General features: G+C 33.2%; 1 protein-coding gene across 8 annotated transcripts in view; it reads left to right on the forward strand.

Moving 5' to 3' along the window:
- The window catches only part of ADK (adenosine kinase), a 519,772-nt gene that overhangs the window by 345,904 nt on the left and 157,007 nt on the right, over window positions 1–16,861 (forward strand). For all 8 annotated transcript variants that reach the window (XM_049646244.1, XM_049646240.1, XM_049646242.1 and 5 more), the window contains one exon: window positions 5,310–5,480. In XM_049646244.1, coding sequence (XP_049502201.1) covers window positions 5,310–5,480 — 171 coding nt within the window. The remainder of the gene's footprint in view (window positions 1–5,309; window positions 5,481–16,861) is intronic.

The raw sequence follows: 16,861 nt of genomic DNA on the forward strand, positions 1-16,861 counted from the left end.
AGCCACATTCTAAATGATCAACAGCCAGGTTTAACATAGGTATATATGCCAATTCTTTCTTGGCTATTTGTTCCTCTATCATTAAGCATTTACATTATTTCCAGGTTTTCAGTAAAATAAATAGTATGCTGATACGTTCATAAATGTGTATTTTCCCATATTTTGGATTGTTTCCATAATGTAGACTCTCATAAATAAAATTATTGGGTCAAAAAGTATGAATTTGGGCGCCTGGGTGGCGCAGTCGGTTAAGCGTCCGACTTCAGCCAGGTCACGATCTCACGGTCCGTGAGTTCGAGCCCCGCGTCAGGCTCTGGGCTGATGGCTCAGAGCCTGGAGCCTGTTTCCGATTCTGTGTCTCCCTCTCTCCCTGACCCCCCCCCGTTCATGCTCTGTCTCTCTCTGTCCCAAAAATAAATAAACGTTGAAAAAAAAAAAATTAAAAAAAAAAAAAGTATGAATTTGTTTATGGTTCCTCATGTGTATTCAAATTATTTTCTGAAAAACAGTGTCAGTTGTCCTTCCACCAGCAGTATTAGTATATTAATTTCACCAACCTTTCTTCATCATTGAAGAACCTTTTTTCACCATGTTATTTCTTTAATTGCTAGCGAGGAATACTTGTCTATGTATTTATTTACTAGCATATTTATTTTAATGGAATGCTTTTTGATGTTCTTGGCTCATATTTATTGGTGTCCTAATGTTTGTTTAATTTTTAATCTATTTTTAAGCTTCTTTATGGACTAAAGATATTAACTCTTTGTCATACTTACTCTAGACATTTTTCCTGGTCTTTTGTCTGATTTTTTTTTTAACCCCTCCAAGGATTGGAAGAGAATCAACTGAAAGTCTTAATTTTTCTCTAGCAAATCTTTAGATAATCTTCTCTTTTTAGGCTCAAAAGTCAGTCGTTCCCACTCCAGAAGTTTGATATTTACTTCTGTTTTATTGTAGATTGTCTATGTTTTTTAAGAAAGTAAAAGAAAACTCTTTGATCAAACTAGAATTTATATAGTTCTGTATTTGCAAGAAAGGAAACTAAATTACACGTTTTTAACCTTTAGTCAAAAGCCAGTGTTTACTCATTATTTATAGATCAAACTCTGACCTACATCTACTACTACTACTACTACTGTGTTTGAAATTTTATGCATATATATATGTAGATAGGTTCGAATAGATTGTTTTGAGTGTTTCAAAATAATATGATCTATTTCTGCCCTGTTCTATTCTAATTAGAGTATTTTTCTAAACAAAGGGTCTTTTTTTCTCCCTGTATTCACAATTGATAATTATAAGGCATGGTTACTCTGTGTAACTTTAGTCCATTTTTAATCAATATTTTTGTATTTCCAAGAGTTACACATCCTTAAATTTTACAATGTACATGCATACGTGCACACACACACACACACACACACATCTATTCCTCAGGTAATTGTTAATGGAAATAATAAAAATAAATTTGTGCACTTAGGTAAGGACAATTAAAAAGAGCCCCAAATGATTGTCCTGAATTAAGGTATGTACTGGCAAAGAGCAAGAAGAGCAATTCCTTTCCTTATCTTTTAGTATATTAAACAGCTTAATTTCTTATGCTCTCTTTTGTAGTAAACTACACAGAGAAATTCTTAGAGTAGTTGGATGACAAATTTATGTACAAATGATTCTTGAAGAACGCAGGAGCTGGGGGGTGTCAACCCCCGATACAGTCAAAAATTTGTGTATGATTTTGACTCACCTAAAACTTAAGAACTAATAGTAGTTAACTACTGTTGACTAAAAGCCTTACTTATAACATAAACAGTCTATTAATATATATTACAATAAAGTAAGCTAAGAAAAGAAAATGCATTAAGAAAATTATACTGGGCACTTGGGGGGCTCAGAACATCTGACTCTTGACTTTGGTTCGGGTCATGATGTCACGGTTTGTGAGTTTGAGCCCCAATTCAGGCTCTGTGTTGACAGCATGGAGCCTGCTTTGGATTCCCCCTCTCTCCCTCTGTCTCTCCCCCTCCTCTGCTGGCTCTCTCTCTCTCTCTCTCTCTCTCTCAAAATAAATAAATAAACTTAAAAAAAAAAGAAAATTATAAGGAAGAGAAACTACATTTATAGGACTATACTGTATTTATCAAAAAAATCCACGCGTTAGTGGACCCACACTGTTCAGTCACACGTATTTGAGATTTCTAAGCATTAAGTTTGGCTATGCTAAAATGATTCTTTGGCTCCACCTTTGTCTTTTGCCATCCCTCTCACTCCTGCCTGTTTGTTCTGTTTTCTTTTCCATTTTAATGGATAAAATCGTCTTGCTTCACTCTCAATACTGATTAATATTATCAGATTTCTTAAGTGTTAGAATCTGCTTTGCTTTTGGTTGCTCATAGGGACAAAGAGTAATAGGATTAACTTGTATAAACTGAAATGCCTAATTAGAAAAATCATAAGATTTTATTGATTATACAGAGTATTTTTCTAAACTCTAGCCATATAAACTATTGGCCTGTTTTTATTACAAATCTGACACCTGAAAAAAATTTTTTTATAATGGCACTGTTTTTATATTTGGTGATAATACAGTCTAGAACATATGGCCTAGCAAAGGATATAAATCAAGGAAGAAAAATTATGGTTGGCATCAGTTTTAAGTCTTTGCACTATAACAGAACACAAATCCTAAATTGTTTAAATACTAAATATTTACTTAAAGTAAAACAAGAGACTATTCAAAAATGGAATTAATTTAAATTGTGAATTTTCCTCACTTACAAACTGATAGTTTTTTGTATATTCTTTATAAAATTAACAAAATGTAAGTTATATTGTCCACATCACAATAATCTTGTGTTGCATTTTAAAGTAAAACACACATACAACATACGCACTTTTGGAATGAGGCCAAATTTAGACTCCAGGGACATACTGTTCAGTACCTTAAATTACAATCAGATGTATTTTAGCACAGATCAAATTTTCAGTCTGAAGTTGGTGAGAAGCCTAATTATTTGACCAGGTTACTATTTGTGTAGACCATTCTATGGCTGTCTGTGGTTAATCCACAGCTGGCAGAATGCTAGCTCTGGGAGGTTTTTATTTCATGCTGGAACAGTTTGGGGAGAAATGGGAGGGGGGTTAGCTTTAAACATTCCTCATTAAATGAAAGACTAAAAAGCAAGTACATACATATTACTATGGAGACAAGATGCTATATAAACTGTTCATTTTAATTCTCCAAGTGACAAAAATAGCAAAGGAAACAGCTTGGATGTTCATAGATTGCAAGTGACATGGTGGTTGGTTAAAAAAGTAAAGTGAAAACATTCAAAAAACAATGTTACCTAAGACTAAGATTTGTTATCTTTTAGAATAGTTGAATATTGGTAAAGAATTAATGAAATGGGATTTTTAAATAATATAAAAATATGTTATAATAGGGAAACATTTTTATTAGAATTTCATTAGCAATACTTTAATAACAGACAATTATACTATAAAATTCTCTCAATACCTCTGAGTTTATCAGGGCAATAAACCCTTCAAATTCAAGTATACATGACTCCTGCCTCAAAATTAATTTTTTAATATTCTTTTAAAATTCTAATTTTTAATTAATAGAAAAGTGTTTTTTTCGTTTTAAAGTATTTAAAGTTTGCATGATGGAAATGGTTAGTCCTTCAGTTGTAGTTGAGTATTTCAGTAGCCTTTTTGTAAGTTTGCATGATGGAAATGGTTAGTCCTTCAGTTGTAGTTGAGTATTTCAGTAGCCTTTTTGTAATTTTAAAAGAAGTTTCCGTTACATTTTCAAGGTTATTTCTTCCATTTACAAGCTAGCTCTTCTTTCCTTCTTGTTCCCATTGCCCTTACTTCCTCTGGTTTCTTGTTCCTTTTAATCATCCTCCCTATCTTGCTTCTTCATCCTTCTGTTTCTCCCATAGATCCTTCTTGTTGAAGAGCAAAAATGCTCAAACTTTCCCTATTCTTAAGAGCAACTCTTCCAGTCTTCTTCCCCCCACTAAAATGTCTTTCTGCTCTTTTCTTTTCTATTACCTATTCAAACTAGGGATATTATCTCTGGTCATTTGAATCTAAGTACCATCAAATATAAGCTGTCCTGGGGGACATTAATTTTGCTTACCTATTTTGCCTGTGTTTCAGATGAATCTATTATTTTTCATTGATAAACCTTCCAAAATAATTTATAGCCTTAACCCCTGCTTTCTTATCATTCTTTCTTTAATAGCTTTTTTTTTTTAACCTTTACACCATAAGCACTTAATCATCAAATCCAGTGACTTTTGCTCATACTTTCTTTCTCTACCCACTGATAGCTTTGGCTACCTTAAAGTATCTTCTTGAAATTTTCCTTGTTGGATTTCTCTGTCATCACTTCTGCTGACCTCATTTGCCTTCCTCTTGTTCTCTCCTTTACGATTTTCTGTTTGTCTTAACTGTTGTTGTCCAGATTAACTTTCCTTTAAATTTTTGTACAGGCTTGTTATTCCTTTCTTTCAAGGAAAACATCATTACCCATCATCTGTCCCCATGCCATCTAATAGACTCCTGACCTGCCACTGAAGGCCTTTTGTGTTCTTAACTCAGCTGGCCTTTCCGACTTTATCTTCTGTTGCTCTTTGTGTATTCCTTCACTCAGTTGTGCATCATTCAAACCAATTTCCTATGTAAGCATCCATGTCTGTGCTTATACTTCCTTTTATGTAGAAAGCATGACTATATTTTTTAATTAAAATATTTTTCTGTTATTACTGAATTATTTTCTCATTACTTGAAAATTCTAATTCAGAATCTTCCTAAAAAAAAAAAAAAACCCTGTAGGTGTTTCATAAGCTAACAAGCTATGATCTTAGGAAACTAATTTTATTTTTTAATAAATATAATGTCACTTATAAGAATCCAAACTGTTTCTAAGAAGCTACAAGGATCCAATCTTCCTTCATTACTATTTTTCTATTTTAAATGTAATTATTATATTGAATAAGGGCTTTGAAATATTTTTTTCTTATGTGGATTCCCAGGATTCTTTCCATATTTAGTATACAAATCTAGTATGCAATAAGTTATGTGTTATACTCTGACATAATGGCACATATTAAGCATATTGTACTCATATGATCGTTTTTTTTCTTCTAATCAGATGTTGCTGTTTTCTGCCTTGCATTTTATAACTGCAGTTTAAAGTTTGTATTATGTAGACTTTTGCATTTTTTATAGATTTCTATTATTCTGACTGAGAATGACTCTGGAGATGACATTTTTAATTTCCCCTCCTTTTTTTCTTTATCCAGGGCTTTTTTCTTACAGTTTCCCCAGAGTCGGTATTAAAAGTGGCTAACCACGCTTCTGAAAACAACAGAATTTTTACTTTGAATCTGTCTGCACCATTTATTAGTCAGTTCTACAAGGAATCATTGATGAAAGTTATGCCTTACGTTGACATACTTTTTGGAAATGAGACGGTGAGTTACTTTTTAAAAAAAAGAAGTACCTGGTGGTTTTTCGGGGTTTTTGTGCAGGTGGTTTTTTTCTCTTTTTTTTCTCTTTTTGGTTTGTGTATAAGTTTAGAAATATATCAATAAAAACTGAAGTATTTGCATAAATAGAATTGAAAATTGCACACCAAAATGTCTTGAGTTTGTAATTCAGGATTTTTAGTATTTCCTCTGGTATATATTAATTTCTATCATAATAAAAAATTGTCTCTTAATGGGTTAGATTATTGAGGTTTATAATTTACATATAGTAAAATTAAATTTTACTGTACATTTGTATGAGCTTTTGAAATGCATGCCTGACATGTAGCCATGACCACAATCTAGATAAAAATCATTTTCATCACTCCTTTCGGTCATCAACTTACTTGTTTCTGACCAGTAAAATAATGTTTTCCTCTGAAATTTTCATGGATTAAGGTAAGGGGCATTTGGCCTAAAATTAATATTTTATGAATTTAAGTATTTATTCAAAGTGTGAGTCTATTTAATAGATTATGGGTAAATGTTGGTATAATTTGTATTAAATTTTTATTAATAATATTATTTTTGCTAATATTTGTATGTTGTATTTGAAGGTGATAAAATGGGGTTTAATTTAAACTTTTACAGCTCTTTTGTTTACTAAAATTATACTTTCTTTCATTCTAAATTAGTAGAAAATAGGTTTTTTTGCTCATTTAGTACTTACAGATTTTGTTTAACCTGTAGACTTTAAACATCCATAAAACAGGGGGGAAAAAAGAGAGAGAGAGAGACCTTCAGTATATCTTCTTGTGACCTGGGCAGTATCACTTAACTTTCATGAACCTCAGGTTTTTATGTGTAAAGTGAACATGTTGTACTAACTAGTCCATTTGGATTTGAATTCTATAGTTGTAATGTAGTTTGATTATATTCACTGATTTTGTACCTAAATAAGATAACTGTTGTCTGTGTAGAATAAAATAAATTTGATGTGGAAATAATTTATGAGATCCCCTTGGTGGTTTACAGAAAATGATATGGTATGAATATCTTCAAAGACACTTTGAAGGGAACTACTGCATTCTTTTTTTTTTTTTTAATGTTTATTTATTTTTGAGACAGAGAGAGACAGAGCATGAACGGGGGAGGGTCAGAGAGAGAGGGAGATACAGAATCTGAAACAGGCTCCAGGCTCTGAGCCATCAGCACAGAGCCCGACGAGGGGCAAGAACTCACGGACCGTGAGATCATGACCTGAGCCGAAGTCGGCCGCTTAACCGACTGAGCCACCCAGGCGCCCCTGGAAACTACTACATTCTTGATGATTCACAAACTGATATAATGGCAAGAAATAGTGGTAATAGCCTTGAATGGTGTATCTGCTAGAAGTTTCACTTGGTTAAAATCTACATTTCACATTTCCTTTATGGCTGATTTTATTTTCTGAAGGATTAAAGGAAGTAATTAGGAAAAGTGTTAATCTGGCCTTTTAAATTAACATGGAAGAATTGGTCATCAGTATGGTTGAGAATCCTTGGGAGAAATTGATATTTGAACTCAGAGTTCTTTGTAGTCAGAAAGATGAGACTGGCAATTTTTAAATATATGCTCTGTATTTTAAGAAGAAAAATTTCTTAAACTTTTTAAAAAAATAAATATCATTGCAAAGAATGAGATTTTAGAATCAAAGACAACCTGAGATGATTGAATACCATCAAAAATTCAGTTCTGATTTTATAATATCAAATGACCATAATTAGGAAGAAAATGGGGAGGAGCCTTAAAAACAAACATTGCAGAGCACAGAAAATTCTTTAATAAGAGCTCACATTTGTTAAACACGTGTAAAAAAGATGGAAAGCATTTATAGAACCAGAGAACAATGCCAAACGTTTGGCATAGACATAGAAGAATAGAAAAGAACAGAGGCCCAAGATTATTAGGTTTGCAGAAAATGCTGATGATATCAAAATGGCCTTCACTTAAAAAAAGAAAAGTCTCCAAATGTACAGCAAGAACAAGACAAAATAATTGGACTTCATCAAAATTAAAAACTTTTGTGCATCAAAGGACAGTATCAAGAAAGTGAAGTCTAAAGCCAGCAAAAGGAAGGAAATAATAAAGATTAGAGCAGAAATAAATGATACAGAAGCTAAAACAAAATAATAATAGAACAGATCAACGATCTGGTTCTTTGAAAAAATAACTAAAATTGATAAACCTCTAGCCAGACTTATCAAAAAGAAAATAAAAAGGACCCAAATAAATAAAATCACAGACAACAGAGGAGAAATAACAACCAATACCACAGAAATACAAACAATTAGAGTATGATGAAAAACTATATGCCAATAATAATTGGACAACCTGCAAGAAATGGATAAATTCCTGGAAATGTACAAACTACCAAAACTGAAACAGGAAGAAAGAGAAAACTTGAACAGACCGGTAACCAGCAAAGAAATTGCATCAGTAATATAAATAAATAAATAAATAAATAAATAAATAACCAACCAACCAACCAAAAAACAAAAATCCAGGGCCAGATGGCTTCACAGGCAAATTCCACCAAATACTTAAAGAAGAGTTAATACCTATTCTTCTCAAACTATTCTAAAAAATGGAAAAGGAAAGACGACTTCCAAATTCATTGTATGAGGCCACTTTGAAGTGCTGAATCACTATAATGTACACATGAAACTAATATTATATTACACTGTATGTTAACTAACTGGAATTTAAATAAAAACTGGAAAAAATTTTAACAAAGTGAAAGCCCATGGAATGAGAGGAAATATTTGCAATGATATATCTGGTAAGGGATTAACATCCAGAATATATATCTCAACAAGAAAACAACTCAATTCATAAATTGTCAAAGGACTTAAATAAACACTTCTCCAGAGAAGATATACAAATGGCTAATTAAGCACATGAAAAGATACTCACCATCACTAGTCATTAGAGAAAACCAAAATGAGATACCACTTGATACACATTAGGATGGTTATTTTCAAATATATGGAGAGGAAAAAAATATTGCCAAGGAGGTGGAGAAAATGGAACCCTTTTGCATTACTGAATGGAATGTAAAATGCTGCTGCTGCTGCTGCTGCTGCTGCTGCTGCTGCAGAAAACAATTGGGTGGTTCCTCAAAATGTTAAACATAGAATTATTACCATATGATCCAGCAGTTCCACCGATAGGTATATACCCAGAAGTCCTGAAAGCAAGGATTCAAGTACTTGTATGTCAATATTTATGGCAGTGTTATTCTCAATAGCCAGAAGTTGGAAACAAACAGAAAGTCCCTCAACAAATGAATAGATAAAATTTGGTATATACATAAAATGGAATACTATTCAGCCTTAAAAAGAAATGAAACTCTGATACGTGATACAACATGAATAGATCTTGAAAATGTTATGTCAAGGGAAATAAGCCATACATAGACAACTGGATTTTCCTATAAAGACTCCACTTATATGAGGTACTTAGTCAAATTCTAGAGACAGTAGAATATTGGTTGCCAGGCACTGGAGGAAAGGGGGAATTGGGAGGGGTTTTTTAAATTTTTTTTAATGTTTATTTTTTAGAGAGAGAGGGAAACAGAGTGCAAGCAGGGGAGGGGCAGAGAGCAAGAGAGAGAGAGAGACAGAATCCAAAGCAGGCTCCAGGCTCCTAGCTGTCAGCACAGAGCCCGATGCGGGGCTTGAACTCACGAACCGTGAGATCACAACCTGAGCTGAAGTTGGACACTCAACCGACTAAGCCATCCAGGCGCCCCAAGGGAGTTATTTTTAATGGTTGCAAAGCTTCTATGTGAAATAACAAAAAAGGTCTGGAAATGGATAAATGGTAATGGTTGCACAGCATTATGAATGTACTTATGGTCACTGAATTGAACACTTAGAATGGTGAAATTTTATCTTACATATATTTTCCCACCTTGTTTAAATAATTAATGCTACCAACTAGTAAAGTTAGACTAGGACTTATATAGACTAGTAGAGACATTATACTTTTATAATCTATATATAGTATAGATTATTAAAAGAATCATTTTTCCCTACCTAGAAGAGGAAGTTGTAAAATGACAAGCTACAAGTCGTGTCTGGATAAATTTTTACTTTTTTTTTATGTTTATTTTTGAGAGAGAGAGTGTATGCATGTGCACAGGGGAGGAGCAGAGAGAGGAAGACAGAGTATCTGCAGCAGGCTCTGCACTGACAGCAGAGAGCCTGATGCGGGGCTCAAACTCACAAACCATGAGATCACGACCTGAGCCGAAATGCTTAAGCAACTGAGCCACCGAGGAAAATAAATATTGGATATGAGGCAATTAGACATATTTGGTGTTTTCTTGAACCAGTCTCAAAAAGTCTGCTGATAAATAAATAGATTTCTGGTGATACACTTCAGTGTTTACTCTGAGCTTTGCTCAGCTATCAACTATTCAGATAAAGCTGTATTTGCAGAGAATGCAAATGCAGAGAATGCAGATAATGCAATACTTTAACAAATATCAAGTAAGTTGAATGTCAAAATGAGACTTTTGAAAACTTTAATAAACTGGAGATACCAGTTGAGTGATGAAAGTTAAGGATAAGATTCCATATTTGATTATAAAAAACAAGTGTGGCATTGTTTGTTTTTTCCTTTAATCTCATCTCTCATTTTTCTCCTTGAATACTTTAGTAATAAACTATCTTTAAGTTTCCAGGGGAAAAAAGGGACATTGTATTTCTATTTTTTTTTAATGTTATTTTTGAGAGGTGGGGGGAGGGGCAGGGGGAGAGAAAGGATCCAAAGCAGGCTCCACGCTGTCTGTGCAGAGCCTGATGCAGGGCTTGAACTCATGAACCGCAAGATCTTGATCTGAGCCAAAGTCGAAAGTTTAACTGACTGAACCATCGAGGTGCCCCAGGACAAAATGCAATGAAGTGTAAAATAGATTTCTCAGGGCATGCAAGTAGGTTTGTTTTATCTTTCTTTCTCCCTCTTACCCCAGAAACAACAATCAAATCTGTGCTTACTGTAAATTTTCAAAATGTCAACTGTTAGTGGCAATCAAAAGAATGAAATCTTGCCGTTTGCAACAATGTGGATATAACTAGAATGTATTATGCTAACCGAAATTAGAGAAAGACAAATATCATGAGTTCACTCATATGTGAAATTTAAGGTACAAAACAGGTGAACATAAGGGAAGGGAAGCAAAAATAATATAAAAACAGGGAGGGGGGACAAAACATAAGACACTCTTAAACACAGAGAACAATCTGAGGGTTGCTGGAGTGGCTGTGGGGGGGATGGGCTAAATGGGTAAGGAACATTAAGGAAGACACTTGTTGGGATGAGCACTTGGTGTTATACAAAGGGGATGAATCACTGGATTCTAGTCCTGAAATTATGATTGCACTATATGCTAACTAACTTGGATGTATATTAAAAAAAAAAAATTAAAAATAAATAAATAAGTTCTAGTTCTTGAGTAAGTAAAAAAAAAACGTCAACAGCAAAAACAAAACACGCTTGGCTCTCATTTTCAGAAGGTTATATACTATTAATGATGCTTTAAAGCTTTTCTGATAACTTTAATATTAAAAATTTTTAAATGCCTTGTCCACCAAGGTTCTCTCTTCACATTGATCCTTGTGAGACCAGAAATAAATGAGGTGATCCCTATGATTACTTAAGCTTACTGCTTGGAGAGAATTTCCAGGCCACTATATGACCTAGCTATTCCACTCATAGGTATTTGCCCAAGAGAAATGAAAGGATATGTTCATATAAAGAATACACAGGGGAGACTGGGTGGCTCAGTCGGTTGGACATCTGACTCAGGTCACGATGTCACGGTTTGTGACTTGGAGCCCTGTGTCAGGCTCTGTGCTGACAGCTCAAAGCCTGGAGCCTGCTTCAAATTCTATGCCTCCCTCTCTCTGTGCTCCTCTCCTACTCGGACTTTGTCTGTCTGTCTGTCTGTCAAAAATAAACATTAAAAATTAAAAGAAAAAGAAGACGTACGCAAATGCTTATAGCCATTTTATCTGTAATACCCAAAGTCAGGAAACAACCCAAATGTCCATCAGCTGGTGACTGGATAAACAAATTATTATCTATCCATACTGTAAAATACTACTCACCGTTAGAGGTGAATTATTTATACATGCACCAACATGGATAAATCTCAGAATATATATGCTGAGTGAAAGAGGAGATGCCAGACAAAAGTACACTATATATGATTCAATCTAAATTAAATTCTAGCAAATTCAAAGTAATTTGTAGTGACAGAGTAGATCCATGGTTGCTAGGGATAGAGATGCACTGTGAGGCAAAGATCACAAACGGATGTGAGGAAACTGTTGGAAATAATGGATGTGTTCATTATCTTGATTGTAGTTATAGTTTCAGGACTTGATACATGTGTCAACACTTACCTAATTATTAACTTTTTGTTTGTACAGATTATTAAATGACAATTATATCTCATAAAGCTATTTTAAAATAATGTATACTGTGTGATTCCATTTATAGAAATTTAAAAATAGGAAAAATTAATCTAGAGTCACTCAAATAAAAGTCACTCCAAAGAACCAATGTTAAAATGAATAAATATCAACTTATTTTTTTAACTATGTATCAAATTTCTATTATTTCCATGAAAGATTTCCTTATATTTCAATAGTATTATCAAGCCAAAGGAGGAGTACTTGATAGTCCTGCATTTTAATCCTGACAGACTATTAAATATTATCATACACCACCATTAAATAATGCTTTAAAATTAAAAGTGTTTTACACAAAAACCATTTCATCTACACAATCTGCGGCTGATTTTCTAATGCATGTACGGTTTCAGCTTTACTCATAGAGATTACTCCATTTTTGTTAGGTGGCATTGGTAGTGTTACTAGGACTGTTGATCCTATTCCTCTCTTAATTAAGTTTTACTTAACTAACTTGCTTAGATAACATGCAATCCTCATTCTTTTGAAAAAACTTAACAAGCAGTCTATGAAAACAAAAAAACAAAACAAAACTTAACAAGTAGTTCCAAGTAAATGAGGGAGAATTCGTGGATATTAGGCTCTTCTCTGGTATACCACCTTACTTCTTTCCCCACAAACTTCTTTGTTTACCAGGACTCACTTTATTTGTTCCTAAACCTTTTTAATGCAGTTTATCTTCATCATATAATTATTATATAATCTCACAAAATGAGAATGCAAATAGAATAAGAATTAGCTTAATGAATTAAAAAGTTGCTCTTGAATTAAATGTGGGCATGAAAATGATAAAATATTAAAAGAAGCAAAAGCTATAAATATCTACACTCAGGAATGGCTTGATAAATGTCTATGAGTTTTCATTCTGCTTTAAAGAACTTAAACTGAAATCATAAACTATGAATTATGGATCTGGTTCTATAAGAAAGACTCTAGAATATCAGCAGACACACACTCAAAATTTTGACCCTACTTTAAATATTAGCAAATGATATATATTTATATATTAATAAAATGCTTAGATTTTTTTCTTAATATAATCAATTTGCTGATTTATTAGGCAACTACTATTCCTTTAATTTCCTCATTTTAAAGTGATGGATTTGTGTGGAAATACTAAAGGATCCTTTAAATTTTTTCTTACAGCTTAAAATTTAAAAAAAACAACTAAGGATTCATTTTCTCACACATTCTAATATTCAGTAAAACTGACCTAATTTATTCTAAACCAGCAAAGTCTTTGTTCTGAAATCTAAAATAAAATGCCTACCGTATTTTAAATAGTTATTCTTTTTCATTATTCATTTCACAGACTCGACTGTAGCACCTTTTAAACTAGACTTTTCCCATTTCTCATCCCCACTATTTCTTTTCTCAGATTTGCCCAGGGAAAACAATATTCTTCTCCAAGGAATATTTGCAAATATTTGGTTGGGCAAATCCAGATACAAAATAGAAGTGTCCACAGGAATAACATTGCTGCATTAATGTGTTAAAAACAAGGTATAATTATTAAGTGATATAATTTACTTTTTTTCTATTTTTTCTTTCATTGTGGTAAAAAAAAAAACAACAGAAAATTTACCATTTTGAAGTGTACAATTCAATGGCATTAAATAAGCCCTCAATATTGTGCAGCCATCACCACTGTCCACTTACAGAACGTTTCCATCATCCAAACAGAAGCTGTATACGCATTAAACAATAACTCCCCATATCTCTAATTACCACTATTCTATGAATTTGCCTATTCTAATTTCCTCATCTAAGTAGGATCACCAAATAGTTGTCTGTGTATGACTTATTTCGCTTAACGTAATGTTTTCAAGGTTTATCCATGTATCAGAGTTTTGTCTTTATTTAGTCATCTGTTGATGGACATTCAATTTGGTTTTGCCTTTTGGTTTTTGTGGATAATGCTGCTATGAACGGGTACAAGTATCTGTTTGAATACCTGTTTTCAGGACCTTTATTCTATACCTAGAAGGGGAATTTGCTGGATTGTCTGATAACAATTTTATGTTTAACTTTTTGAGGAACCATCAAATGGTTTTCCATAGCAGCTGCACTATTTATATTCCCTCCAGCAAAACTCGGTAGTTAACAATTTCTCTATATCCTTACTAACATTTATTTCCCCTTTTTTTGACAGTAGCCATCTTAATGGATGTGAAGTAACATCTTTTTGTGATTTTGATTTGCATGGCTTTTAACAGATTCAGAAATGCACAGAATCAAATTTCTCTGTTACCTCAAAATTTTTGGTGTCCTGTTACAGTGCATGTTGTACTTTTAAACCTCACATCTGAATTTGGCAATTTCTTCTTAGGGTAGTTTTGAAACTACTCTAATATATAAGGCCTTTAAATATGACATTGTATTTTTTTGTTTCTGACATCCTCAAAGTTTAAAATACTTCCCGTCAGCAACAACCATTTGTTAGCTGGAATCACGTGTAATCAGCTCAGTAAAGGACATTTTACATGCACGTAATTATATCCATTGATGCCTGCTAATGCTAGCTGCTTTGTGGTCATTATCTAGCAATACATGACTAAAGAATTTGATTATTCTTCTTGTTTTTCATTTTTATTAAATTAAGAAGTTTTTTTGAATAGTGTCATTTTGCAAATGGTTCTTAGGAGTAATACCTTTCAAGGCTCCATAATCACTAGATAATTAACCTGCCAGGATTAAGTACACTCAACTTTGCCTCAGGATGCTTAACTCTCAAATAAGGTCAGTTATCTCATGATAATAACTGCTTTGTCAATAATTAACACTTAATTCCACAGTAAAACATCACATCACCCATAGAATGCACTTTAAGATAGTTTAAATAATAAAATACAGCTTGAAAATTGGGCAGAAGATTTCAGTTTAATTATTTCAGACAGATTAAGGATGATAATGTTTTAGATAAAACTCCCTCACATACCTAGTGTTTTGAATCTCACAGATGATTTCTATTTAAAGGTTATTTGCTACTCTGTTTCATCATTTTGTTGGCAGTATGCACATACTGTACATTATCTTGCAGGGAGATCTATTTTAAACCTCTTGACCCTACAGAGAGGATTCACTATATTAAAAATCTCTAGTATAGATCAGGAAAACTGAAATTATGCTTTCCTGAGTGATGATTTAACTTTTTAAAAATGTATCTATTTTGTCAATGAGTGAGTTACAAAACAGTGAATGAAATTCCACAGTTTGTTGATGTGGTTGTTTGTTATTGCTGAGTAGCTCTTCAATCATGTTTAGCACAGTGATATGCAGCCGAACACAGGAATCTATTTGCAAGAATACATCAGGACATTTTTAAGGAAATGTAAAATTGGCTTTAGGTATTTGAATCCATGTTTTCTAAACCTGAATAATGGCTGCATCTCCTTATATATAAACCCTTATAATCTTTTTACCAAACCAGATGGAATAAGTTAGGTTTTTCTTCTCTACCTATTGAAGGGTGGAGGCAGGGAGGTGATTTTATTGGTATTTATTGTTTACATGGTTAAATCCATTTTAATAGCCATTGATTTTTTTTTAATGACAAAAATCATTTGAAAACAATGGTGCTTTTAAGTATAAATAAACTTTGATTAACTCTATCTTATCTGAAGTATTTTGTCAGGTTTTGTATATCTGTAAAATGGAACTTATTTGCTATTTCAATATGAAAATCTGTATAAATATAAATTAGATGTGCCACATATGGTAAGTGGTATACATGAATATATCTTCATTCAGATGATTTCTTTGTTTAGGAAAACTTCTGTTCTTTGTAAAGGTATTATTTTTAATTTTTGGAAGTTCTGTGTCTCTTCAGTCTATGCATATTTTATTCTAAGAGGATTTTTTTAAATTTTTATATCTTTTTGTCAAATTGAAGTCCTGAAGATACATGATTTCCAAACATTTTCAGAGAGCCAGCCTGTCACCAGATCCATATTCTGACAGAAGAGATGGGTTTTTCTTTTCCTCATATCAAGGTATTCCCATCATGTATGTGGGTAATAGGACTGTATCTAAAAGTAGAATTCTTCCTTGTTGAAGAATTGCCTTGTTTCTTTCAAGAAAAAATGGTCATTACCTTCTTGAGACTGTTCATACAGATCTTTCCATTCCTCTTTCTTTGCTATAAGCAGTGAGAGGAGCCTTTGATATAGACAAAATCTAAGGTTATTATAAGATCAGTCAAGGGGCACCTGGTTGGCTGAGTCCATTAAGTGTCCCACTCTTGGTTTCAGCTCAGGTCATGATCTCAAGGTTTCATGCATTCAAGACCCCCATCGGGCTCTGCTCTGGCAGCAGGGAGCCTGCTTGGGATTCTCTCTCTCTCCCTCTCTCTCTGTCCCTCTCCCACTTGTGCTGTCTCTATCTCTCTCAAAATAAATGAATAAACTTAATGCAAATTTTTTTTAATGTAAAAAGTAAATGTTTAAAAAAAACAAAAGATCAGTCAAGGAAGGTGGAAAGAGCGTCCAACTTCAGCTCAGGTCATGATCTCACAGTTTGTGAGTTTGACCCTCACATCAGGCTTGGGGCTGTCAGCACAGACCCACTTTGGATCCTCTGTACCCCCTCTCTCTGCCCTTCCCCTGCTTGTGTGCACTCTCTCTCTCTCTCAAAAATAAATAAACATTAAAATAAATAAATAAATACTTATGGTGCTCTTATAAAATTCTGACATATTTACATTTCCTGCTAAGGATAATGAAGTTTCAATTAAGACAAGGGTATGGCACCATAAGATTGCTATTTAGCTTCTGGATTTGACTTTCTCCTTAGGGTCTTTCTAATAAATATATCTGGTCTGGGAAAAAAAAAAAAATGAGATTCACTGTAGCACAAGGGAGGTTCCTA

Source organism: Panthera uncia, chromosome D2 (assembly GCF_023721935.1).
Source record: "Panthera uncia isolate 11264 chromosome D2, Puncia_PCG_1.0, whole genome shotgun sequence".
In the NCBI taxonomy this organism is placed as follows: Eukaryota; Metazoa; Chordata; class Mammalia; order Carnivora; family Felidae; genus Panthera; species Panthera uncia.